The sequence below is a fragment of the Oncorhynchus mykiss genome, chromosome 3 (assembly GCF_013265735.2).
Source record: "Oncorhynchus mykiss isolate Arlee chromosome 3, USDA_OmykA_1.1, whole genome shotgun sequence".
Classification (NCBI taxonomy): Eukaryota; Metazoa; Chordata; class Actinopteri; order Salmoniformes; family Salmonidae; genus Oncorhynchus; species Oncorhynchus mykiss.
In genome coordinates, this window is record NC_048567.1 from 13,047,440 (window position 1) to 13,075,077 (window position 27,638).

General features: G+C 43.2%; 2 protein-coding genes across 11 annotated transcripts; both read left to right on the top strand.

Annotated features, from left to right (window-relative positions):
* On the top strand, positions 1-27,140 carry LOC110510042 (gastrula zinc finger protein XlCGF57.1). 10 transcript variants are annotated; one of them, XM_021591367.2, is made up of 4 exons: positions 1-112; positions 1,363-1,742; positions 1,850-1,925; positions 24,855-27,140. In XM_021591367.2, exons 2-4 carry the CDS (start codon positions 1,395-1,397, stop codon positions 26,276-26,278), a joined length of 1,848 nt encoding a protein of 615 aa, XP_021447042.2. In that variant the 5' UTR covers positions 1-112; positions 1,363-1,394; the 3' UTR covers positions 26,279-27,140. The 10 variants fall into 10 exon arrangements, with proteins under 10 accessions (XP_021447042.2, XP_021447052.2, XP_021447068.2 ...); XM_021591377.2 differs by lacking the exon at positions 24,855-27,140 and adding an exon at positions 2,164-3,777 and having other exon boundaries at positions 42-198; XM_021591393.2 differs by lacking the exon at positions 24,855-27,140 and adding an exon at positions 2,215-3,766 and having other exon boundaries at positions 44-198.
* LOC110510031 (zinc finger MYM-type protein 1) lies at positions 4,400-15,933 on the top strand. The gene is made up of 3 exons (XM_021591312.2): positions 4,400-4,665; positions 12,563-15,225; positions 15,371-15,933. The coding sequence occupies exons 2-3, from the start codon at positions 12,649-12,651 to the stop codon at positions 15,371-15,373; spliced, it is 2,580 nt and encodes an 859-aa protein (XP_021446987.2). The 5' UTR covers positions 4,400-4,665; positions 12,563-12,648; the 3' UTR covers positions 15,374-15,933.
* Positions 27,141-27,638: the final 498 nt, after the last annotated feature.

Consider the following 27,638-nt stretch of genomic DNA (forward strand, 5'->3'; position numbering starts at 1 on the left):
CTGTTGTAACTAGTGACGACCTTGTTCTATCTGTGGTGGAACGTTGCGGACACCAGAAAGTGCAGCGTTTTATGACGTCACAAAGGAAGCGAGAATTTCAAGAAAGTACAAAGTAATTGGCCTTTGCTATGTTGTTCTCATATACAAAGACTAGGCTACTAGCAGCTCAAAACAGTAGCTAGCTTGTTGGTTGCAACAGTAAGTAGAGTTTGCTGCCTGTAATATAATCCTATAACGAGCTATGCTTATGTCTTGAGCGGGTTGGGAGCAACATGAATGCTAATGTCATATTGAAGGGTTAGCTGACCACGTCACGAAAACGTTGCTTCAATGGGGCAGAACTCCTTGTGTTTTGATTCTGAATGTCCAACTAGCTAACAATGACTAGAAGCTGCCGTGTGGGGAATCGTTTCATATCGTTTTATTCGTTTCTTGATAGAATGTCGTTTTTTGAGGTGTTTTAACTGTTGCCACGTCATCTATGCTATAATGGCTAAATTATGCTAGCTAGCTAACCAACAACTGTAACGATGTATTTGAGAGACAGGTTCTCATTTTGCAGCAAATGTATTTATGTATTCAATAGACATTGAAGACGAAATATAGTTTTACATGTTATCAACAATTTAAGACACCCCGGTTTGTTTTGCCCTGGTTGTGTGAGCGTCGGTTTTGTTACTAAACAACCAACCCGTCTATAGGCCAATTATTACTGGTAGGTTGACCGTTAGAAACGTATGCAGTTACATTTATTGTTCATGCAGACCTGTGGTTTCTTCAATTACCCGATGATTGGTCAAATTGGATTGGTCATATTCACATGGTTAGCAGATGTTATTGCGAGTGTAGCGAAATCTAACAAGTAATCTCTAACAATTACAAAACAAAAGCCTAATACCCACACATGTAACTAAAGGAATGGAATAAGAATGTATACAAATATGGATGAGTAATGTCAGATCGGCATAGGCTAAGATGCAATAGATGAGTAATGCAAGATATGTAAACATTGTTAAAGTGGCATTATTAAAGTGACTAGTGTTCCATTTATTAAAGTGGCCAATGATTTCAATTCTGTATATAGGCAGCAGCCTCTCTGCGCTAGTGATGGCTGTTTAACAGTCTGATGGCCTTGAGATGGAAGCTGTTTTTCAGTCACGGTCCCAGCTTTGATACACCTGTACTGACCTCGCCTTCTGGATGATAGCGGGGTGAACAGGCAGTGGCTCGGGTGGTTCTTGTCCTTGATGATCTTTTTGGCCTTCCTGTGACTTATAATGTTGCATGGTTTATTAATATGATCACTGCTTGGTATAGCTCTCTAAGGGTGATGCTCAATAAAACCTGCTCTTTTCCCCACAGAATTCAAACGAAGAAGCACTCTAGTCAACAAGATGAAGAGCACACCTGGGGAAAAGCAACACAATACAACCAAGCGGACTAAACACCATCCAGACCCCATCAAAACAGAGTGTGGAACACAGTCAGATGATGTTGACTGCAATAGAGAAGAACCAGACATTAGCCAATCACCCTACATTACTAAAGGGGTATGTGTCAGCTCCATCCAAATCAAAGAGGAACCAACAGACTTTGAACAGCAGGGAATGGGAGAGGAACAAAACCGTTCAGTTCCTTCCTTCCAGAAGAAGCACATCAAACATCAAAATACATCCAATCCAATGACCGGGTGTAGCAAGATATCAAGGAGTCCTATGGTGATGCTAACAAGATTGTCTAATGTAAGAAGAGTTAGTGGTCTTTCCCAACATGTGACAGTAACTAGACAATAGTATTTAGACTTTTGCTTCATGCATACTGTGGTTTCTTCGTCTTTCTAATCCATAAGGTGGTGGTTAAGACTCTTCTGCGAGACACTAAAGTGTGTTTGGTGAAGGAGGAAAACCCAGACGAGACAGATGGAGGTAGGGTATAGTTCATACATCCAGTCCACCCTCAACGCTGCATTAGAAATGGATGATGGGATTACTTGAACATCATTTGAACATTAATTTACCAAACTTTGAAATTAATATTGAGCAGAGATATTTACTCAAGCATTTTTTTGTTGAATGAGGAAATGTAGGAAATCATAACTATGTTCTGTTCCCTCTCAACTTTCTCTTTCTACCTTCTTTCCACTGCTCTGTCCCTCTTCCTCAATCTCTTCTCCTCAAATTTTTCCTTGTCCACACTGCACCATCTCCTTCACAGACTGTTACTTCCTGGAGAACCACATAAAGACCAAACACCAGAAGCAGTACCTGGCTTTGTTCAAAAGCTATGTCTCAACAAGTAAAACTGTGTATGCCCCAACACACAGCTGTCCCCACTGTAGCTGCATGTTCCATACCCCACGACAGCTACACGTCCACATCTGTCAGGCCCCCTCTCCCTATCTAAGGAAACTCCACCCCTGCCCCTATTGTGAACGCAGCTTCCAGTACATAGCCAGACTGCATACTCACTGCAAGGTTTGGCACAAAATGGTTGTTACTTTCATCGATGGATACCTCAGTTGCGCTGACTGTGGAAAGAGCTTCAGGAATTGCTGGGGATTGGGGCCTCACCAGTGTCACAAACCTGAGGACACTAAGCCTAAGGATGGCCCTATCTGTCTGAACATCGGCATGCCATGCTCAGAGTGTGGCAAAAGCTGCTCTAGTCCTCAGAATCTGCGCATTCACATGCGCACACACACCGGCGAGAAGCCTTATGTCTGCAAGGAGTGTGGCAAGAGCTTCTCAGAAGCCAGCAGTCATTGCAAACACATGATGATACACTCAGGGGTCAAGCCATTCAAATGCCAAGACTGCGGAAAGGATTTTGCCCGGATGTGGCACCTCCGAGTTCACATGACCGTTCACTCTGGCGAGAAGCCTTTATCCTGCCCCAAATGTGACAGGCGGTTTGCATACAGTTATTCTTTGAAGCTTCACCTGCGCACACACTCAGGGGAGAAACCTTTCAAATGTACTGTATGTGGTAAAGACTTTGCGGACAACGGTTATCTGAAGACGCATCTGAAGATCCACAACAATGAAAGGAACTACCATTGTGGGGTTTGTGGGCTGAAGTTCATAAACAGTGCAGCATTGAAAACCCACCAGCGCGCACACACTGGGGAGAGGCCTTTCCATTGCACAGTGTGTGACAAGACATTTTTCCGACACGCACACCTGAAGAACCACCAGCGCACTCACACAGGTGAGAAACCATACACCTGTACTGAGTGCAGCAAAAGCTTCACTCAGTCTGGAGATCTCACAAAACACATACGCACCCACACTGGAGAGAAGCCGTATGAATGTTCTGTCTGCCACGGCTGCCATACCTCTTCAGGGGATCTGGGCAAACACATGAGGATCCACAATAACTCACGGCCATATCACTGCCAGGAGTGTGACAAAAGCTTCCGCATGGTCGGTCACCTTAAAACTCACATGAGGACCCACACTGGGGAGAGACCGTACTCCTGCCCCCGCTGCCATCATACTTTTGCTCGCGCCCACCACCTCTCTGGTCACCTGCCTAGATGTTGCTGAATGATTAGATTATTTATATACAGTCAACTCTTTTACTCTTGTAGTTATTTAATAAAGAACAGTGATGTACAGAAGATGGTTTTGTGCCCGACTTTGTTGTGTTAATAACAATAAATGGTAATGTCATTAAAGGCTGCTATAATCTGTGAAAGATGCCATGCCTGTTGTGTGGTTCTGGTGTTTTTTGTATGTTTTCTTTGAGCTGAAATAAGAGTCATATCACATACATTTCAGTCTCCCAGTTTTCTATTGGTAAACCATCATTGGCCTGCACTGGCTGGTTTTGATATTACAGTAAGTTGTACATTTCATATTACAATTTGAAAGCTTTTGAAGAGGATTGATTCACCAATTTAGTCTATTTGTTTCTGAAATCCCAGACCTAGGGCAACATTGTTAGTGTGGGAGTCAACCTGTCTGCCTATGGAGAATCAGGACAGTAAATAAAAGGGTATGCTCCATCTTCTTTACAACAGGTGCTTTAGCCTTACAATAACTATCTTCTTGCTATTACAATGACCACAATTCGTCCTTGATTAATAAGATTAGAGTCCAGAACTGGCATAGCGGCAAAAAATTGCTGATACAAAACTGATACTTTTGGCGAAAATTAATATTTATTTAAGATTACACACCAATCAACAGCCTCTATTTGTTTTTTGCATATAATCGAGGGGCCTTTGTTTGATTGGTCAGGTACCGTGACGTTTTAACTGCAGAAAAGCAAAGCTTGTCTATTATGTTGACAAGATAGTCAAGTGACCGCTCAAGCAATGGAAATACATGTCCTCCCTCAATGAAGGAAGACAGGCGGGACCATTCTAGCCAATCAGGGGGCAGATAAACTTGGGCACAACAGGCAGTACTAAGTCGTTTTTCTCCTTGCTGCCGCAATGCCACGTGCAACCACTTATATCCGTACATTTGTAACAACCTAAACATTACGAAACTTATATTTGATTAAAAAAAGCCTCACGGAATTCGACACTCATAGACCTCCATACAACAAAACATTTATCTCGCGGATAGATTTTAATGAGAGTAAAGCCTCTCGCTTCGCCTCTTCCTCTGTAAGGAAACGCATAATTCTTCCGGAGTAGCGAAACTTTATTTTCTATTCGTGAGTATTTTTTACGAGAAACAAACTTGTTCCTCTCATGGTTAATATCTTTACAATCAGTATTTGGTGGGTGATATTTGGTCGTCAAGAGTAGTAAAGTCGCTTACATTATCTATAATCGAGCTAATCTTGCTAGCTAACGTTAGCTAACGTTAGCCAGGCGAAGAGAGTCCATTTCTGACCCTGAAAGATATGCAACCTAGCTAACTTAACTAACCTCCCAATTATATGGTAAAAATGTATGATGTTTTCAAATGCTCTCCTCTGCATGTTAAACCTATTATTTGCGACGGTACAGAAACTCGGTGCTACTGTCTCTGATAGTAGTATGTCCAGGTGACCGTTGTTGTCAAGGTGTCCTAACACCAATAGAACCTAGCGGTCAAACTGGGAAATGGTTCAAATCGTTTTTCCACCATACATTTTTCCCATAGGGAATTGAATAAACACTTAAAATAAGGGCTGTGTTTCGTGGGAGCTTACCCTGGCATAACGTTTTGATAACCATGTAAATCTCTTTTGGACAAGGTGACCTTTATCAATATATTCAGCTCTATTTACTATCAGATCTAAAAATGGCTAATTAGAGTCCAAGTAGATATGCAAGACTGCACATTTAATTTTGGAGGGGGTAAATATAGGTGAATATATTGGTAAAAGTCACCTTGTCCAAGAGAGATTCACATGGTTATCAAAATGTCACGCCAGGGTTAACCTACACGAAACAAAGCCTATATATGAAGTTTCTAAAATCCCCAATGGGGAAAATGTAGGGTGGAAAAACAATTGGAACCATTTCCTTGTTTGACTGCTAGGTTTTATGGGTATTATGACTCCTACTGTGATGATAATGTTGTGCAATTAAGGTATGTTGAAGACAAAACCATAAGTCTGTTTACTAAGGCAGAATTGTGTTTCCACCAGCCTAGTATTTTGTTTACTCTGTAGTATCTACAGTTGAAGTCAGAAGTTTACATACACCTTGTAAGCCAAATACATTTAAACTCCGTTTTTCACAATTCCTGACATTTAATCCTAGTAAAAATTCCCTGTCATAGGTCAGTTATGATCACCACTTTCTTTTAAGAATGTGAAATGTCAGAATAATAGTAGAGCGAATTATTTCTTTCAGCTTTCATTTCTTTCATCACATTCCCAGTGGGTCAGAAGTTTAAATACACTCAGTTAGTATTTGGTAGCATTGCCTTTACATTGTTTAACTTTGGTCAAACTATTCGGGTAGCCTTCCACAAGCTTCCCACAGTAAGTTGGGTGATTTTGTCCCATTCCTCCTGACAGAGCTGGTGTAACTGAGTCAGGTTTGTAGGTCTCCTTGCTCGCACACGCTTTTTCAGTTCTGCCCACAGATTTTCTATTGGATTGAGGTCAGGGCTTTGTGATGGCCACTCCAATACCTTGACTTTGTTGTCCTTAAGCCATTTTGCCACAACTTTGGAAGTATGCTTGGGGTCATTGTCCATTTGGAAGACCCATTTGCGACCAAGCTTTAACTTGATGTCTTGAGATGTTGCTTCAATATATCCACACAATTTCCCTCCGTCATGATTTCATCTCTTTTGTGAATTGCACTAGTTCCTACTGCAGCAAAGCACCCCCATTATTGCCAAACAGTTCTATTTTTGTTACATCAGACCAGAGGACATTTTTCCAAAAAGTACAATCTTTGTCCCCATGTGCAGTTGCAATCCGTAGTCTGGCTTTTTTTATGGCGGTTTTGGAGCATTGGCTTCTTCCTTGCTGAGCGGCTTTTCAGGTTAGGTCGATATTGGACTCATTTTACTGTGGATATAGATACTTTTGTACCCGTTTCCTCCAGCATCTTCAAATCAAAGTTTATTTGTCATGTGCACCGAATACAACAGGTGTTAGACCTTACAGTGAAATGCTTACTTACAGGCTCTAACCAATAGTGCAAAAAAGGTATTAGGTGAACAATAGGTAAGTAAAGAAATAAAACAACAGTAAAAAGACAGGCTATATACAGTAGCGAGGCTATAAAAGTAGCGAGGCTACATACAGACACCGGATAGTCAGGCTGATTGAGGTAGTATATACATATAGATATGGTTAAAGTGACTATGCATATATGATGAACAGAGGGTAGCAGTAGCGTAAAAGAGGGGTGGCGGGACACAATGCAGATAGCCCAGTTAGCCAATGTGCGGGAGCACTGGTTGGTCAGCCCAATTGAGGTAGTATGTACATGAATGTATAGTTAAAGTGACTATGCATATATGATGAACAGAGGGTAGCAGTAGCGTAAAATAGGGGTTGGGGTTCACACAATGCAAGTAGTCCGGGTAGCCATTTGATTAACTGTTCAGGAGTCTTATGGCTTGGGGGTAAAAACGTTTGAGAATTCCTTTTGTCCTAGACTTGGTACTCCAGTACCGCTTGCCATGTAGTAGTAGAGAGAACAGACTGTATATGACTGGGGTGTCTGGGGTCTTTGACAATTTCTAGGGCCTTCCTCTGACACCCCCTGGTGTAGAGGTCCTAGATGGCAGGCAGCTTAGCCCCAGTGATGTACTGGGCCGTACGCACTACCCTCTGTAGTGCCTTGCTGTCAGAGACCGAGCAATTGCCGTACCAGGCAGTGAATCAACCATGCTCTCGATGTTGCAGCTGTAGAACCTTTTGAGGATCTCAGGACCCATGCCAAATATTTTTAGTTTCCTGAGGGGAATAGACATTGTCGTGCCCCCTTCACGACTGTCTTGGTGTGTTTGGACCATTCTAGTTTGTTGTTGATGTGGACACCAAGGAACTTGAAGCTCTCAACCTGCTCCACTACAGCCCCGTCGATGAGAATGGCGGCGTGCTCGGTCCTCCTCTTCCTGTAGTCCACAATCATCTCCTTAGTCTTGGTTACGTTGAGGGATAGGTTGTTATTCTGGCACCACCCGGCCAGGTCTCTGACCTCCTCCCTATAGGCTGTCTCGTCGTTGTCTTTGATCAGGCCTACTACTGTTGTGTCATCTGCAAACTTAATGATGGTGTTGGAGTCATGCCTGGCCACGCAGTCGTGGGTGAACAGGGAGTACAGGAGGGGACTGAGCACGCACCCCTGGGGAGCTCCAGTTTTGAGGATCAGCATGGCAGATGTGTTGCTACCTACCCTCACCACCTGGGGGTGGCCCGTCAGGAAGTCCAGGATCCAGTTGCAGAGGGAGGTGTTTAGTCCCAGGATCCTTAGTTTAGTGATGAGCTTTGAGGGTACTATGGTGTTGAATGCTGAGCTGTAGTCAATGAATAGCATTCTCACATAAGTGTTCCTTTTGTCCTGGTGGGAAAGGGCAGTGTGGAGTGCAATAGAGAGCATCATCTGTGGATCTGTTTGGGCGGTATGCAAATTGGAGTGGGTCTAGGGTTTCTGGGATAATGGTGTTGATGTGAGCCATTACCAACCTTTCAAAGCACTCCATGGCTACGGATGTGAGTGCTACGGGTTTGTAGTCATTTAGGCAGGTTGCCTTTGTGTTCTTGGGCACATGGACTATGGTGGTCTGCTTGAAACATGTTGGTATTACAGACTCAATCAGGGACATGTTGAAAATGTAAGTGAAGACACCTGCCAGTTGGTCAGCACATGCACGGAGCACACGTCCTGGTAATCCGTCTGGCGCCGCAGCCTTGTGTTTCAACCTGTTTAAAGGTCTTACTCACGTCGGCTACGGAGAGCGTGGTCACACAGTCGTCAGGAACAGCTGATGCTCTCATGCATGCCTCAGTGTTGCTTGCCTTGAAACAAGCATAGAAGTGATTTAGCTCGTCTGGTAGGCTCGTGTCACTGGGCAGCTCGCGTCTGTACTTCCCTTTTGTAGAATGTGATAGTTTGCAAGCCCTGCCACACAAGATGAGCGTCGGAGCCGGTGTAGTTTGATTCAATCTTAGCCCTGTATTGATGCTTTGCCTGTTTGATGGTTCGTCGCAGGGCATAGTAGGATTTCTTGTAAGCTTCCAGGTTAGAGTCCCACACCTTGAAAGCAGCAGCTCTACCCTTTAGCTCAGTGTGAATGTTGCCTGTTATCCATGGCTTCTGGTTGGGGTATGTACAGTGAGGGGGGGGGGAGTATTTGATCCCCTGCTGATTTTGTACGTTTGCCCACTGACAAAGAAATGATCAGTCTATAATTGTAATGGTAGGTTTATTTGAACAGTGAGAGACAGAATAACAACAAAAAATCCAGAAAAACGCATGTCAAAAAAGTTATAAATTGATTTGCATTTTAATGAGGGAATTAAGTATTTGACCCCCTCTCAATCAGAAAGATTTTTATACAGGGAACGAGCTGAGATTAGAGCACACTATCTTAAAGGGAGTGCTCCTAATCTCAGTTTGTTACCTGTATAAAAGACACCTGTCCACAGAAGCAATCAATCAATCAGATTCCAAACTCTCCACCATGGCCAAGACCAAAGTGCTCTCCAATGATGTCAGGGACAAGATTGTAGACCTACACAAGGCTGGAATGGGCTACAAGACCATCGCCAAGCAGCTTGGTGAGAAGGTGACAACAGGTGGTGCGATTGTCGCAAATGGAAGAAACACAAAAGAACTGTCAATCTCCCTCAGCCTGGGGCGCCATATGCAAGATCTCACCTCGTGAAGTTGCAATGATCATGAGAACGGTAAGGAATCAGCCCAGAACTACACGGGAGGATCTTGTCAATGATGTCAAGGCAGCTGGGACCATAGTCACCAAGAAAACAATTGGTAACACACTATGCCGTGAAGGACTGAAATCCTGCAAAGCCCCCAAGGTCACCCTGCTCAAGAAAGCACATATACATGCCCGTCTGAAGTTTGCCAATGAACATCTGAATGATTCAGAAGACAACTGGGTGAAAGTGTTGTGGTCAGATGAGACCAAAATGGAGCTCTTTGGCCTCAACTATCTGTGTTTGGAGGAGGTGGAATGCTGCCTATGACCCCAAGAACACCATCCCCACCGTCAAACATGGAGGTGGAAACATTATGATTCGGGGGTATTTTTCTGCTAAAGGAACAGGACAACTTCACCGCATCAAAGGGATGATGGACGGGGCCATGTACCGTCAAATCTTGGGTGAGAACCTCCTTCCCTCAGCCAGAGCATTGAAAATTGGTCGTGGATGGGTATTCCAGCATGACAATGACCCAAAACACACGGCCAAGGCAACAAAGGAGTGGCTCAAGAAGAAGCACATTAAGGTCCTGGAGGGGCCTAGCCAGTCTCCAGACCTTAATCCCATAGAAAATCTGTGGAGGGAGCTGAAGGTTCGAGTTGCCAAACGTAAGTCTCGAAACCTTAATGACTTGGAGAAGATCCCTCCTGAGATGTGTGCAAACCTGGTGGCCAACTACAAGAAACGTCTGACTTCTGCGATTGCCAACAAGGGTTTTGCCTCCAAGTACTAAGTCATGTTCTGCAGAGGGGTCAAATATAGTGGGGCAAAAAAGTATTTAGTCAGCCACCAATTGTGCAAGTTCTCCCACTTAAAAAGATGAGAGGCCTGTAATTTTCATCATAGGTACACTTCAACTATGACAGACAAAATGAGAAAGAAAATCACATTGTAGGATTTTTAATGAATTTATTTGCAAATTATGGTGGAAAAGTATTTGGTCATCTACAAACAAGCAAGATTTCTGGCTCTCACAGACTTGAAACTTCTTTAAGAGGCTCCTCTGTTCTCCACTCATTACCTGTATTAATGGCACATTGTTGCCGATGATGTCTGGTGAGGACCTGCCTTACAACAGGCCTACAAGCCCTCAGTCCAGCCTCTCTCAGGCTATTGCGGACAATCTGAGCACTGATGGAGGGATTGTGTGTTCCTGGTGTAACTCGGGCAGTTGTTGTTGCCATCCTGTATCTGTCCCCCAGGTGTGATGTTCGGATGTACGAATCCTGTGCAGGTATTGTTTTACGTGGTCTGCCACTGCGAGGACGTTCAGCTGTCCGTCCTGTCTCCCTGTTGCGCTGTCTTAGGCGTCTCACAGTACGGACATGGCAATTTATTGTCCTGGCAACATCTGCAGTCCTCATGCCTCCTTGCAGCATGCCTAAGGCATTTTCACGCAGATGAGCAGGGACCCTGGGCATCTTTTTTTTGGTGTTTATCAGAGTCAGTAGAAAGGCCTCTTTAGTGTCCTAAGTTTCATAACTGTGACCTTAATTGCCTACCGTCTGTAAGCTGTTAGTGTCTTAATGACCGTTCCACTGGTGCATGTTCATTAATTGTTTATGGTTAATTGAAAAGGCATGGGAATCAGTGTTTGAACCCTTTACAATGAAGATCTGTGAATTTATTTGGATTTTTACGAATTATCTTTGAAAGACAGGGTCCTGAAAAAGGGATGTTTCTTTTTTTTGCTGAGTTTATAATGCTTTCTATTCAGGACAAAAATATTATATTTCTTTGTCATGTTTTTTGCAGTATTACTTAAGTATTACTTGCAAAAAGGGTGCATGTTTTGGAATATTTTTAATCTGTACAGGATTCATTCCTTTCACTCTGTCATTTAGGTTAGTATTGTGGAGTAACTACAATGTTGTTGATCCATCCATTAAACTCAGTAGCTGTTTTAAAGTCATTGGCCTCATGGTGAAATCCCTGAGCAGCTTCCTTCCTCTCTGGCAACTGAGTTTGAAAGGACCCCTGAATCTTTGTATTGATACACCTTCCAAAGTGTAATTAATAACTTCACCATGCTCAAAGGGATATTCAGCATCTGCTTTTTTTTATTTTATTTTTTACACCTACCAATTGGTGCCCTTCTTTGCGAGGCATTGGAAAACCTTGCTGGTCGTTGTGGTTGAATCTGTGCTTGAAATTCATTACTCGATTGAGGGACCTTACAAGCAACTGTATGTGTGGGGTACAGAGATGGAGTAGTTATTCAAAAATCATGTTAACTACTATTATTGAACACGGAATGAGTCCATGCAACTTATTATGTGATTTGTTAAGCATATTTTTACTCTTACACTTATTTAGGCTTGCAATAACAAAGAGGTTGAATATTTATTTATTTATTGACTCAAGACATTTCAGCTTTTTTTTTATTAATAATTTAAATCTACAAAAAAAATTCCACTTTGACATTATGGGGTAGTGTGTGTAGATTGACACAATCTCAATTGAATCAATAAAAAATGTAGTCTGTAACACAACAAAATGTGGCATAGGTAAAGGAGTGTGAGTACTTTCTGAATGCACTGTGTATGACTCTGCATTACACAAAAATAGTCATTTGACTAAGGTGTCTTCTGTAGTGGGTAGTTTTTGTTAAGAGCAGTGACGCTCGGCCTGAACATTTTTGACACGCATCACTTGCGGTACGGTTTTGGAAGCATAAGGACCTTATCTTTCATATTGGTGAGAAATCATTTTTTTAAAACAGGTTAAATTGATACACACCTTTTTATAGGGTTAGGGTTCCCCACACGGCCTTATTTCCATGTTACAGCGCTTGTTTACGAAAGACAGTCGACTACCTGTGCTAATTAGCTTACAGTAAGTGTATATTTTGCATTTGTGAAATTATTTTGATGTGAGATGAAAGTAGAGGGATTTATGTTTCTAGAACCGTACTGCAATTTAAGAATCAATTCACATTTATGAGAATTTGACTGTTTTAAATTCCAGAGCCAATTCACCCTTTAAACAACATGTAAGGTCCATCGACTAAAGAGTAACGTTGCTAGCTATTTATTCACCCATGGATTAGCTATGTAAAAATGCATGTTGTAACCAAATGCTCTCCTTAGTATGTACCAGCCTGTTTGTTTTACTTTGTGGTGTTGGATAAGATGATTGTCATGCTGATTCCTAACCTGGTGTCTCTGCAAGGGTGATGTTTATTCAAATCAAGTCTTTTTTTCCACAGAATGCAAATGAAGAGGAAGGTGTAGACAATAACCAATCGACAAGATTAAGATCAAACCTGGGAAAAAGTAACGCAATAAAACCAAGATGACTAGAAGTCATCGTGACCACATCAAAACGGATTGTGAAACACAGTCAGATGATGTTGACTCCAGTAGAGAAGATTCAGACATTGGCCAAGCCCACTCTCTCAGCAGTAATGGGTTTACTTTCAACATCATCCAAATCAAAGAGGAGGAAACAGACTTTGACGTGCATGAAACAAGTGAGGAACATAACGGAATCAGATCAAATTGCCACTTGGATTCTAGAGCACTCCACCAGGATTCTTTAACCATCAAAACCAAGACTGAAACAGATTCTGTTTACATTAGCCAGGGGACGACAGAAATTAAGACTGAGCATGATTCTGAAATCAGAGTGGTTAAGACAGAAACTACAGTGTACGCCCCCTCACATAGCTGCCCCCACTGCAGTTGCATGTTCCACACACCACAGCAGCTACTTGTCCACACCTGCCAGGTTGCGAATTCTGACAACATTGTCGATTTTTTGTTGAAGACCCCGTTTCATTCTTTGGAGTCCACGGAAAAGGTGCGAATTAAAACAGAGGGTCGACCTCTGCCTGAAATCAAGTACATAAGGAAGGATGACAAAGTGAGGAGGGCGTTCAATACCAACTGGTATAAAAAGTATCAATGGCTAACAGGTAGTCTTTCATCAAGCCGCTTGTATTGCTGGCCTTGTCTGCTCTTTGGAACGTTTGAGCCTTGGGCTAAAGGGGGGTTCAGTGACCTGAAGAACATTGACCGTTCAGCTAAACGGCATGACGAAAGCCGGGAGCATCTCAACTCCTACGCGAAACTCAAGCTTTTGGGACAGCCGAGTCATTGTGCCAATCACTCACTCAATGAAGGCCTGCGTATTCAAGCTGCGCAACACAACGAAAAGGTCAGAAGAAACAGGGATGTTCTCAAACGCCTCATTGATAGCATTGCATTCTTAGGCATGCAAGAGTTGGCTTTTAGGGGGCACGATGAGACGGAAAGTTCCGCTAACAAAGGCAACTTCAGGGAATTGGCAGAGGTAATCGCGCGGTATGATGCTTTACTTGCTCAGCATATGGAATCTTCAACTGTGTTCACTGGAATGTCAAGAACTATTCAGAATGACTTGATAACTGCTATCGCATCATCAATTAGAAGTGAGATTAAAAGCGAGGTTGACGCTGCTCCATTTTTCTCCTGGCAAATGGATGAAACTACAGACCATTCGCAGTTGTCTGTCATTGTCAGGTATGTGGATGATCGGGGGTGTGTCCAGGAGCGTTTCTTGGGCTACTTTGATGTGTCAGCTGGGCGAGATGCACAGTCTGTGTTTGATCTAGTGAATTCGGAGATGTCAGAGTTTAACTTTGTGGAGAAACTAGTCGCTCAAACATATGATGGCGCTGCTGTAATGGCTTCTGATTTAAATGGTCTGCAAGCAAAAGTAAGAGCTGTAGCTCCGAGCGCCACCTTTGTGCATTGCTATGCACATCCCCTCAACTCCGTATTAAGCCAGAGCGTGAAGTCTATGCCCAAAACCAAGGTTTTCTTTGCCACACTGGGTGGCTTCGCAACTTTTTTTTGTAAGTCCACCAATAGAGTGCTGCTAGAAAAGGCCACTTGTGCAAGTTTGCCAAAAAACGCACCAACACATTGGAATTTCACGTCCAGAGTCGTTAACACAGTGGCAAAAAACTTTGAGCATCTGTTGGACACATTCACAGATATCACAGAGCATCCTAACATGGATGATGACACGATTTTTGATGCAAATGGGTTCAAGACACAGCTGGAAGATTTTCATTTTATTTTTTTACTTCTCACTTTTGAATATATATTTGCTTGCACAGATGTGGTTTTTGACAGTGTGCAACAGAATGCCATGGATGTAGAATTTTGTAAGAGGAGGATTGAGAATCTTTTACTCAAGATAGAGGAGCACAAATCTGAAGAAGAATTTAGTGCTATATATCAGAAGGCTTCGAACATGACAGATGATCCAGAGTTGATGCACAGAAGGAAGCGGAGGCAGGGCACTCAGGATGTACTGCAGACGTACAAATCACTGTACGATTCAATCCATGACAACATCAAGACACAAATAGCACAGAGGTTCCAAAGCCTGGACAGCAGGAGATACATGGAGTTGTTAGATGATGAGAAATTTGAGTCATTCCGGAGTGAATTCCCTGCAAATGCAATGGAAAGCCTGTCCCAGAGCTATGGGTGTTTTTTCAACATGGAAAAACTGAAAAATGAACTGCAAGTGTTCTACTGTGGTGAGGAGCTTCAAGGGAACAGTCGTAAACTGTGTGACAGAATCTTGCATTTCAAGGGATGTGGATTGAATGAAGTGATGCCTGAGGTGTACCGGCTCATGTGCCTAGTTGCAACTATAGGGGCAACGTCAGCGGGCGTGGAGAGCAGATTCTCTCGTCTGAAGAGGCTGAAAAGCTACACAAAGAACACCATGGGACAAGAGCGACTCAGGAACCTGGCAATCCTATCCATAGAAAGGAGAATTCTTAAATCATTGCAGAAGAATCCTCACTGGTATGAGAGGGTCATTGACCAGTTTGCCAATCAGACTATGAGAAGAATGGACTTTATATTCAAGGTAACATTAATTTAAACATTTTTTAAAATTGTGTTCTTTTTTTATTGCATTTTTTTATTGCATGTAATAGATTGTATATTTCTGTAAATAGTTTATTTTTCTTTTTTCGGCCCAACTGTGTTTTGAATTGGTTTGTTTCCAACAGTGATTGAGACCGGATGGTGGAAACTCCCTGAACTACTGAGAGGGAGTAAAAAGTCCCATGATGCCAGTAATGTATTAAAAGCAGCGTGTAGCTCCTGTTTGTAAGCATGTGCACATGTCCACATTCCTCCACTCTTCCTCTGGAGACCTCAACCCTTCTCATGCACTGCAGTCAGCGTTGACTAAAGCTGTCAGTGTCATCGAAAGATGTCAAACAAACTGACCGCTGCTGCTGCTACTAAAGAACATTCAAACTTAAACTATTTTGCTGAATGCCTGTTTTCCTTTTTCTAGTTTATATGCCTTTTGGACCCTGCACCCAAATACTTATTTGAACTGTTGAGTTGAGCATGCCAATTCTTGTTTTCGTGTTGTATTTTGTAGTTATTATGGATCCCCATTAGCTACTCTTCCTGGAGTCCAGCAAAATTAAGGCAGTTATAACATTTTTGTAGTTGATTAACAAGGGAAAAGTGATTCACAGATGGTTGTATATGCCTGACTTACTGCCAGGGGATGACAAAAGTGACAATGATTGCTGTGAATAAAGTATGTGAAAGAGGACACGTTTGGTAATTGCACATTAGACATGACTTTAAAATCAATTATACAGTAATCACTTAAACAACCTGTCATAACTGATTTGTGTCAATCCATATGCCATCAATGGCCTGCACTGGTTTTGATATTGCACCATGTCTCAGTTGCTAATAATCATACACATTCATTCTATTGAAGATGATTGGGCCAAGCATGAAGGCCACATTGTCATTCCCACATCTTGGCAGTGATGGTCTCTACCAATTAGATTAGGGTTCCTATGCTATTTTCTCCAGTCCAGCCATTACAATGAGCCCGTCCTCCAATAGCTCCTCCCACCAGCCTCCGCTGTAGTTTAGATATTGGTTACAATAACCGTCATCTTGCTAATTCAATGGACACATTTGATCTTTGACAACACTATTACAGTAAGTACTGCTTTGATAAAGTTATAAAATGAGAAGGGTGCAACTGACACCAAAAGATACACCAAAAGTATGTGGTCATCCCTTCAAATTAGTGGATTTGACTATTTCAGCCACACCCGTTGCTGACAGGTGTATAAATATCGTGCACACATCCATGCAATCTCCATAGACAAACATTGGTAGTACAATGGCCCGAACTGAAGAACTCAGTGACTTTCAACGTGGCACCATCATAGAATGTCACCTTTCCAACAAGTCAGTTCGTCAAATTTCTGTCCTGCTAGAGTTGCCCAAGTCAACTAAGTGCTGTTATTGTGAAGTGGAAACGTCTAGGAGCAACCGCAAAGTGGTAGGCCACACAAGCTCACAGAACGGGACTGCTGAGTGCTGAAGCACGTAGTGCGTAAAAATCGCCTATCCTCTGTTGCAACACTCATTACCAAGTTACAAACTGCCTCTGGAAGCAACCTCGGCACAATAACTGTCGGGAGCTTCATGAAATGGGTTTCCATGGCCTAACAGCCTGGAGTGGTGTAAAGCTCGCCGCCATTGGACTCTGAAGCAGTGGATATGCGTTCACTGGAGTGATGAATCACGCTGGCAGTCCAATCAACGAATCTGGTTTTGGCGGATGCCAAGAGAACACTACCTGCCCGAATGCATAGTGCCAACTTTAAGGTTTGGTGGAGGAGGAATAATGGCCTAGGGCTGTTTTTCATTGTTTGTGCTAGGCCCTCTAGTTCCATTGAAGGGAAAGCTTAATGCTACTGCATACAATGACATTCTAGACGATTGTGTGCTTCCAACTTCGTGGCAACAGTTTGGGGAAGGCCCTTTCTTTTTTTAGCATGACAATGCCGTGCACAAAGTGAGGTCCAAACAAATTATTTGTCGAGATCGGTGTGGAAGAACTTGACTTGCCTGCAGAGTCCTGACCTCAACCCCATTGAAGACCTTTGGGATGAATTGGAACGCCAACTGCGAGCCAGGCCTAATCGCCCAACATCAGTGCCGACTTCACTAATGCTCTTGTGGCTGAATGGAAGCAAGTCCCTGCAGCAATGTTTCAACATCTAGTGAGTGGGAAGACACCAGAAGAGTGGGAAGGCATTCCACGAGATGTTGCTCTTATAGCAGCAAAAGGGGAACCAACTCCATATTTTTTCATACGTTTTCAAGCAGATCGCATTGCAGTTCAGACGTCTTTTGTCCTCGTCTTGTCGTGTCCTGTATATATATATATTTACAACTTTTTTCACATACATTTTATTTTTATTTTCCATCAACTCATCTTCTTAACACTCTCCTGCAACCAGCCTCACCAATTTATATTTATAAAAAAAGTATTATTTACCTCAGATCTGTAATCCTCCAAGAAGCTAGCCAGAAACTAGCCAGAAGCTAGCCAGGAGCTAATCCAGAAGCTAATCAGAAGCTAGTTAGCTTCTTTACTGGCAAATCGTTAGTATTCAGCTAACCACGGTTTGTGGTCATCAGCTATCCTTTAGCTCGAAAATCTATCAAATTTATCGCCAGTTTTGTACGGCGCAGCTCGGAACGGAACATACCGGACCAATTTTTCTCTCCATGTCCCTGGATTTCAACTGCTCTCTGGACATTCATACCCGGATCTCACAGCTAGCTAGCTGCTATCCGTGTGACAGTCGGCTTTCGTCGATTCCGGAGCAAACATCGATTGTTCCGGTGCTAGCCAGCTCCGTCAATCACTCCTGAGTTCCATCATTCACTCCTGGGCTGCAGTCACCTATCCGGACCCGTTTCACTGCCTACGCGGAGCCCCACCGGGCCTTCACAACTGGACTGCCGACGTTATCTACCTGAATGAGATCCGGCTGGCTCCTCTGTCGCGACGTTACCTGAACGCCCATCTGCGGCCCGCTAACCGTTAGCTGTCTTACCGGCTGCTATCTGAATAGACAATTTATTTATTTTTATTATTATTATGTTTTCTTCTCGGGCCTCTATAACTATATCTATTGTTCTTATTTTTGTTGTTGTTGTGTGATTTGGATTAATCCCCTCTACCACACGGAACCCTACTAATCTACTGACCGAACGCAAGAGGTGGCTAACAACATACCTCCATCCTATGCTAGCTTGCTACCGGTTGGCCTGGCTAGCTGTCTAAATCGCCGTGACCCTCAACCAACCTCTCCACTCACTGGACCCTTTTGATCACTCGACTAAGCATGCCTCTCCTTAATGTCAATATGTCTTGTCCATTGCTGTTCTGGTTAGTGTTTATTGGCTTATTTCACTGTATAGCCTCTAGTCCTGCTCACTATACCTTATCCAACCTATTAGTTCCACCACCCACACATGCAATGACATCTCCTGGTTTCAATGATGTTTCTAGAGACAATATCTCGCTCTTCATCACTCAATACCTAGGTTTACCTCCACTGTATTCACATCCTACCTTACCTTTGTCTGTACATTATACCTTGATGCTATTTTATCACCCCCAGAAACCTCCTTTTACTCTCTGTTCCAGACGTTCTAGACGACCAATTCTTATTGCTTTTAGCCGCACCCTTATTCTACTCCTCCTATGTTCCTCTGGCGATGTAGAGTTGAATCCAGGCCCTGCAGTGCCTAGCTCCACTCCTATTCCCCAGGCGCTCTCTTTTGACGACTTCTGTAACCGTAATAGCCTTGGTTTCATGCATGTTAACATTAGAAGCCTCCTCCCTAAGTTTGTTCTATTCACTGCTTTAGCACACTCTGCCAACCTGGATGTTCTAGCTGTGTCTGAATCCTGGCTTAGGAAGACCACCAAAAATTCAGACATTTTAATTCCAAACTACAACATTTTCAGACAAGATAGAACTGCCAAAGGGGGCGGTGTTGCAATCTACTGCAAAGATAGCCTGCAGATTTCTGTCCTACTATCCAGGTCTGTACCCAAACAATTTGAACTTCTACTTTTAAAAATCCACCTCTCTAAAAACAAGTCTCTCACCGTTGCCGCCTGCTATAGACCACCCTCTGCCCCCAGCTGTGCTCTGGACACCATATGTGAACTGATTGCCCCCCATCTATCTTCAGAGCTCGTGCTGCTAGGCGACCTAAACTGGAACATGCTTAACATCCCAGCCATCCTACAATCTAAACTTGATGCCCTCAATCTCACACAAATGATCAATGAACCTACCAGGTACCTCCCCAAAGCCTTAAACACGGGCACCCTCATAGATATCATCCTAACCAACTTCCCCTCTAAATACACCTCTGCTGTCTTCAACCAAGATCTCAGCGATCACTGCCTCATTGCCTGCATCCGTAATGGGTCAGCGGTCAAACGAACTCCTCTCATCACTGTAAAACGCTCCCTGAAACACTTCAGCGAGCAGGCCTTTCTAATCGACCTGGCCGGGGTATCCTGGAAGGATATTGACCTCATCCCGTCAGTAGAGGATGCCTGGATATTTTTTTTAAATGCCTTCCTAACCATCTTAAATAAACATGCCCCATTCAAGAAATTTAGAACCAGGAACAGATATAGCCCTTGGTTCTCCCCAGACCTGACTGCCCTTAACCAAAACAAAAACATCCTATGGCGTTCTGCATTAGCATCGAACAGCCCCCGTGATATGCAGCTGTTCAGGGAAGCTAGAAACCATTATACACAGGCAGTTAGAAAAGCCAAGGCTAGCTTTTTCAAGCAGAAATTTGCTTCTTGCAACACTAACTCAAAAAAGTTCTGGGACACTGTAAAGTCCATGGAGAATAAGAACACCTCCTCCCAGCTGCCCACTGCACTGAAGATAGGAAACACTGTCACCACTGATAAATCCACCATAATTGAAAATTTCAATAAGCATTTTTCTACTGCTGGCCATGCTTTCCACCTGGCTACTCCTACACCTGTCAACAGCACTGCACCCCCAACAGCAACTCGCCCAAGCCTTCCCCATTTCTCCTTCTCCCAAATCCATTCAGCTGATGTTCTGAAACAGCTGCAAAATCTGGACCCCTACAAATCAGCCGGGCTAGACAATCTGGACCCTTTCTTTCTAAAATTATCTGCCGAAATTGTTGCCACCCCTATTACTAGCCTGTTCAACCTCTCTTTCGTGTCGTCTGAGATTCCCAAAGATTGGAAAGCAGCTGCGGTCATCCCCCTCTTCAAAGGGGGGGACACTCTTGACCCAAACTGCTACAGACCTATATATATCCTACCATGCCTTTCTAAGGTCTTCGAAAGCCAAGTCAACAAACAGATTACCGACCATTTTGAATCTCACCATACCTTCTCTGCTATGCAATCTGGTTTCAGAGCTGGTCATGGGTGCACCTCAGCCACGCTCAAGGTCCTAAACGATATCTTAACCGCCATCGATAAGAAACATTACTGTGCAGCCGTATTCATTGATCTGGCCAAGGCTTTCGACTCTGTCAATCACCACATCCTCATCGGCAGACTCAACAGCCTTGGTTTCTCAAATGATTGCCTCGCCTGGTTCACCAACTACTTCTCTGATAGAGTTCAGTGTGTCAAATCGGAGGGTCTGTTGTCCGGACCTCTGGCAGTCTCTATGGGGGTGCCACAGGGTTCAATTCTTGGACCGACTCTCTTCTCTGTATACATCAATGAGGTCGCTCTTGCTGCTGGTGAGTCTCTGATCCACCTCTACGCAGACGACACCATTCTGTATACTTCCGGCCCTTCTTTGGACCCTGTGTTAACAACCCTCCAGGCAAGCTTCAATGCCATACAACTCTCCTTCCGTGGCCTCCAATTGCTCTTAAATACAAGTAAAACTAAATGCATGCTCTTCAACCGATCGCTACCTGCACCTACCCGCCTGTCCAACATCACTACTCTGGACGGCTCTGACTTAGAATACGTGGACAACTACAAATACTTAGGTGTCTGGTTAGACTGTAAACTCTCCTTCCAGACCCATATCAAACATCTCCAATCCAAAGTTAAATCTAGAATTGGCTTCCTATTTCGCAACAAAGCATCCTTCACTCATGCTGCCAAACATACCCTTGTAAAACTGACCATCCTACCAATCCTCGACTTTGGCGATGTCATTTACAAAATAGCCTCCAATACCCTACTCAACAAATTGGATGCAGTCTATCACAGTGCAATCCGTTTTGTCACCAAAGCCCCATATACAACCCACCATTGCGACCTGTACACTCTCGTTGGCTGGCCCTCGCTTCATACTCGTCGCCAAACCCACTGGCTCCATGTCATCTACAAGACCCTGCTAGGTAAAGTCCCCCCTTATCTCAGCTCGCTGGTCACCATAGCATCTCCCACCTGTAGCACACGCTCCAGCAGGTATATCTCTCTAGTCACCCCCAAAACCAATTATTTCTTTGGCCGCCTCTCTTTCCAGTTCTCTGCTGCCAATGACTGGAACGAACTACAAAAATCTCTGAAACTGGAAACACTTATCTCCCTCACTAGCTTTAAGCACCAACTGTCAGAGCAGCTCACAGATTACTGCACCTGTACATAGCCCACCTATAATTTAGCCCTATCAACTACCTCTTTCCCAACTGTATTTAATTTATTTATTTATTTTGCTCCTTTGCACCCCATTATTTTTATTTCTACTTTGCACTTTCTTCCATTGCAAAACTACCATTCCAGTGTTTTACTTGCTATATTGTATTTACCTTGCCACCAAGGCCTTTTTTGCCTTTACCTCCCTTCTCACCTCATTTGCTCACATTGTATATAGACTTGTTTATACTTTATTATTGACTGTATGTTTGTTTTACTCCATGTGTAACTCTGTGTTGTTGTATCTGTCGAACTGCTTTGCTTTATCTTGGCCAGGTCGCAATTGTAAATGAGAACTTGTTCTCAACTTGCCTACCTGGTTAAATAAAGGTAAAATAAATAAATAAAATAAAATATTAATGCCCATGATTTTGGAATGAGATGTTTGACGAGCAGATGTCCACATACTTTTGGTCATGTAGTGTACTTTTAACTGTTTCATTTCTGTGCTGATAACATAGAGATAGAAGACTCATCTTTGTATATGTGCTATTACAGCAAATGTTTTTTTATAACTAACCCAAGATAGACAAGAGCCTGTCGTTTCCAATGGGAGCAAATTCATCATAGTGGGCAGAACAAGCAAGGTGGTGGGCAGAGCTAAGCGCGAGCTAGTGAGATCCTATTGGCACGTTCTAGCATTTATTTGCATATTTCCATTAGGGAACGCCTGCCTTGTGAAGTGTGCGTGTGTAATAACTCAATTTGCCCTTGCACTCCTAAACAACACAATTTTTGTAAAACTTTGGCAAAGGATCAAGTCTACAAAATGCAGTCCACTGTTACGGATTCTAGTTTTGGAAACAGAAAACTGTATGGAGATAAAATGTTTCATTGATTAGAACATTTGCAGAATGTTGGACAATATCCATCTCGCTCCATCTTCTCCTACTGCTGGCCACTGGTCTTCATCTCTTCACCATATTTTGTAGTGCGTAGAAACGCCAACCGGATGCTTCACGTTTACATCCAGTAAAATATCTGGCTCATTGCTCTATCTGTGATTATAGTGTCTGTGACAGCATGGGCAGCGACATTGCGGTAATCTCCATTTTGAGGTGGTCAATTTTCTTCTTCACAATTGGCTGATCCCTCCTGATGGCCTGGTTGGACATGACTGCAACAGAGTCTCCAGGATTGATCAGCCAATGAAGTTGTAAATCCCACCCAGTTGGCTACATTAAAATGGTGGAAACCCTGAATTGTGCTGGCCATGCTAATTCAGCCTGTTGGCCACTAGAGGCCTCTATCGTTCTCTATGGCAGATACTTTTTGGCGAGAATGAATCAGTCGCTTCATCTTTGCACATGACCCAGGGACCTTTGCCTGATTGGTCAGGTTTCGTGACATTAACAATCCAGGAAATGCAGCGTCTTTTCGGTCAAAGATGGTGGATAAATAAAGATGTCCCACTCAGGCCGTTGATCATTGAAATAAAATGTTCAGTTCCGGTCTGCTTAACGTGGTGGCTTTCCAATGCATTAGCAGTTTGGTCTGGTCTGTTTGGTTCATTGACTCTAGATGAACCAGAACAATTAGGGAGTGGGATGTCTCGCTTCCTCTTCCGTCTCTTTCAGATGACAACAATCAGAAATAAGGTAGCTAGCAAAGCTATTTTCAAAACTTTGCTAGCTTGCTTTTTTTTTTTCCGTGAGCATTTATACGAGAAACACAACTTTTTCCTCTCGTGGTTGTCTTCATAATCAAGATAGCTACATTTGGTGGGTGACAATCTTACAAAGTAGCAAGGTAACGTTAGCTTAAAGACACGCTAGGCTATCTTGCTACAACTATGCAAGCGTATAAAGGTTACCAACGACGGCGTAAAAATATAGCTAGCTCGGTTGTAACCAAAAGTTACACTGCATGCTAGCAGGATGTCCATTTGACCGTAATAATGATGGTAATGCGGTGTAATGAAGGGCTATGAAGTAGTAGGCTATTGAGTGTTACTAAACCAGACTTCAGCATAGCTAATGCAGAATTTGGGTTTCTTACTTTTTACATGTTGGATGGGTTATTATGATACCTGGTAGCTCTCTGTAAGGGTGATGTTCAATCAAACCTGGTCTTTTCTCCACAGAATGTAAGGTAATGGGAAGGTGTTGACCTTAGCAAGGACACACTAGTCAACAAGATGAAGAACAAATCTGCGAAAAAACAACACAAAATCAGGTCTAAACACCATCGAGACCCCATCAAAACGGAGTGTGAAACACAGTCAGAACCAGACATTAGCCAAGCTCCCTCTCCTAACACTAAAGGGGTAACTTCCAACTCCATCCAAATTAAAGAGGAACCAGCAGACTTTGAAGTACAGAGTCATTGCTTGGATTCTAGAGCACTCCACAAGGATTCTGGAACCGTCATAACCAAGACTGAAACAGATTCCGTTTACATTAGCCAAGGAACAGTAGAGGTAAAAGCGGAGTATGATTCTGATACTGAAATACATAAGGTGGTGGTTAAGAGAGAAACTCAAGTGTGTTTCATGAAGGAGGAGAATGTGGGTGAAGAAAACACAGATGAGGACACCGAAGACGGGAGGGATACAGACAGCAACAGAGGTATGCATACACACCCATCTTTAAAATCTGTGTAATCTTTAAATTTGCTTGAATATTTGATATTGACTGACTAGGCTAAATGGCTATTTGATATCGACTTTGAATTTAATATTCATCATGAAAATATAGGACTACTCTCGTTTACTTTTGAAATTATATTCTTTCTTATTTTAGTTTTCATGACCCTCTTCTGTAAATCAAATCATATTTTATTCGTGACATACACAGTTTACAGCAGGTATAAAAGGTGCAGTGAAATGCTTATGCGCTAGCGCCCTCAACTATGCAGTGCATCAGTCAATAATAACAATAAAAAGAGTCAGGTCAAAGATACTCTTATTATAACCATCTAGTATTCTCCCTTTCTCTTTTTCAACCCTTGCTTCTACCACTCTCCCTCAGTCTCTTCTCCTCAGTTCTTTCCTTGCACATACTGCACCATCTCCTTCACCGACCATTCCTTCCTGGAGAAGCACATCAAGTGGAACCACCAGAAGGAGTATCTGGCCATGTTGAGAAGCAGTTTTTCAAAGAGCAGTGGAACAGAGACGGTCCCAACACACAGCTGCCTTCACTGTAGCCTCATGTTCCAAACCCCACGGCTGCTTAGCATCCACACCCTCCAGATCCACCCTTCAGCCACTCCCCGGAAACCTGCCCGTCCCCACAGGGTTTCGGTGAAACTCTACACCTGCCCACAGTGTGCCCGCAGATTCAGGTACCTGGGCAGTCTGCAAAACCACTGTGAGCTTTCACACAAAATGGCTGTTGTCAGCACCAATGGACACCTCAGTTGTGCCGATTGTGGGAAGAGCTTCAAGAATTGTTGGGGACTGGGACCTCACCAGTGTCACGAACCAGAGGGCACTGAACCTCAGGACATTAAGCCTGTGGTTTGTCTGGATGTCGGCTTCCATTGCTCAGAGTGTGGCAAGATCCTCTGTAGTCCTCAGAGCCTGAACATTCACATGCGCATTCACACCGGAGAGAAGCCTTATGCCTGCAAGGAGTGTGGCAAAAGATTTTCTGAGAGCGGCAGTTTACGCAAACACCTGCTGATACACTCTGGAGTCAAGGCATTCAAATGCCAGGAATGCGGGAAGGATTTTGCCCGTATGAAGGGTCTCAGGAGTCACATGACCACTCATTCTGGCAAAAAGCAGTACTCCTGCTCCCACTGTGACCGGCAGTTTGGATACAAGTCTAGTCTGACCATTCACCTACGCTCTCACACGGGGGAGAAACCCTTTCACTGCACAGAGTGTGGTAAAGACTTCTCTATCAAGAGAAACCTGAGGCTTCACCTAAAGATCCACAACAATGAGAAAGGCCACCAGTGTGGGGAGTGTGGCCTGAAGGTGATAGACATTGGGGCGTTGAAGACACACATGCGCTCACACACCGGCGAGAGGCCTTACCACTGCACAGTGTGCAGCAAGCAGTTCATTCGACTGGAACATCTGAAGAACCACCAGCGCACTCACACAGGTGAGAGACCATACGTCTGTTCGGAGTGCAGCAAGAGCTTTGCTCAGTCTGGAGATCTCACTAAACACATACGCACCCACACTGGAGAGAAGCCGTATGAATGTTCTGTCTGCCACGGCTGTTATACCTCTTCAGGGGATCTGGGCAAACACATGAGGATCCACAATGGCTCACGGCCCTTTCCCTGCCAGCAGTGTGACAAGAGTTTCCGCTTGGTCGGCCACCTTAAAACTCACATGAGGACCCACACCGGTGAGAGACCGTACTCCTGCCCCCGCTGCCTCCGGACCTTCGCTCGCACCCACCACCTCTCTGTTCACCTGGCTCAGTGTCGCTGATTGATGATAATGATTTGCCTGGTTGTGTTGCGCCTTTCTCAAACTCATTGCATTATGCTTTATGGGGGTAACTCACCCTTTCCACTACTCCCAATGTGTAGCCCTTACCTGGGGGATCAGCCATATTTCACCAGAACACTGAGGTGGTGGGGGAGGGGGGTATTTGGCTGACTATTACAGTGGACAAACAAGCTGTAGGAAGCATCAATTCGAAGGTCTAAGAGCTCCAGACATTGACACTCCACTAGATACAGCTAGATGTTGGGTAGAGTTTTTAGTTGGCATGCAGTTTCAGATTTGTTTTCTGGACATTTAAGGGATAGTTTACTACAAAATACAAATGTGTATACTTTCCCAATTACCATGGCGTTAGGTGTAGATGATTCATCAAAACGTCAAGATGTGATTATAGCGCAATAAAGTAAGGTAGACGTCTATCATGTCAGTTACTATTTTGAGTGAATTATCTCTGTTTTGTGCTATATCTAAAAGTCTTGACACTATTTTACTGAATGTATGATGACAATTTCTTTCTTATGAAGGTGAGCAGATTGGGTCTCTGCAGTACATACAAGAAACAAATACTCTTTATACAGCCTATGTACTGAACCTATAACCTACTTTAACTGATATTGTTGTCTTGGTGTGTGTGATAAATAGTAGTGTTATCTTGGTGTCTGATAAATAGTGTTATAACTGATTAATTACATTGTATTTATTCTAAAAGATTAGGCAACTGTTATTATAAGAATGTGTCAATGACTTGATATTTACTAAGTCATTACATTGACTAATAAATATGAACAACGTTAAGGCTGTTTAACCAAACCTTGCACAATGCAATAAATTATTTCAAAAAATTGTATTTTGATATATTATTTTATTAGGTAGATGTGTTTTGTTTTGAAGCTCACCATTTCTGTACAATGTAAGCCTAATAGATGCTAGGAATTAATATAGCACGTACAGTGCCTTCAGAAAGTGTTCATACCCCTTGACTTATTCCACATTTTGTGTTAAGGCCTGAATTCAACATTGATTTAAAAAATATATATATATAATAATCTCACTCATGTACACACAGTACCCCATAGTGACAACGTGAAATAGGATTTTAGAACTTTTTGCAAATGTATTGAAAATTAAATACAGGAATATCTCATTTACATAAGTATTCACGCCCCTGAGTCAGTACACGCCCCTGAGTCAGTACACGCCCCTGAGTCAGTACACGCCCCTGAGTCAGTATTGCAACTGTGAGTCTTTCTGGGTAAGTCTCTAAGAGCTTTCCACACCTGTGATTGTGCAACATTTGCCTCAGCTCTGTCAAATTGTTTGTTGGTCATCGCTAGACGACCAG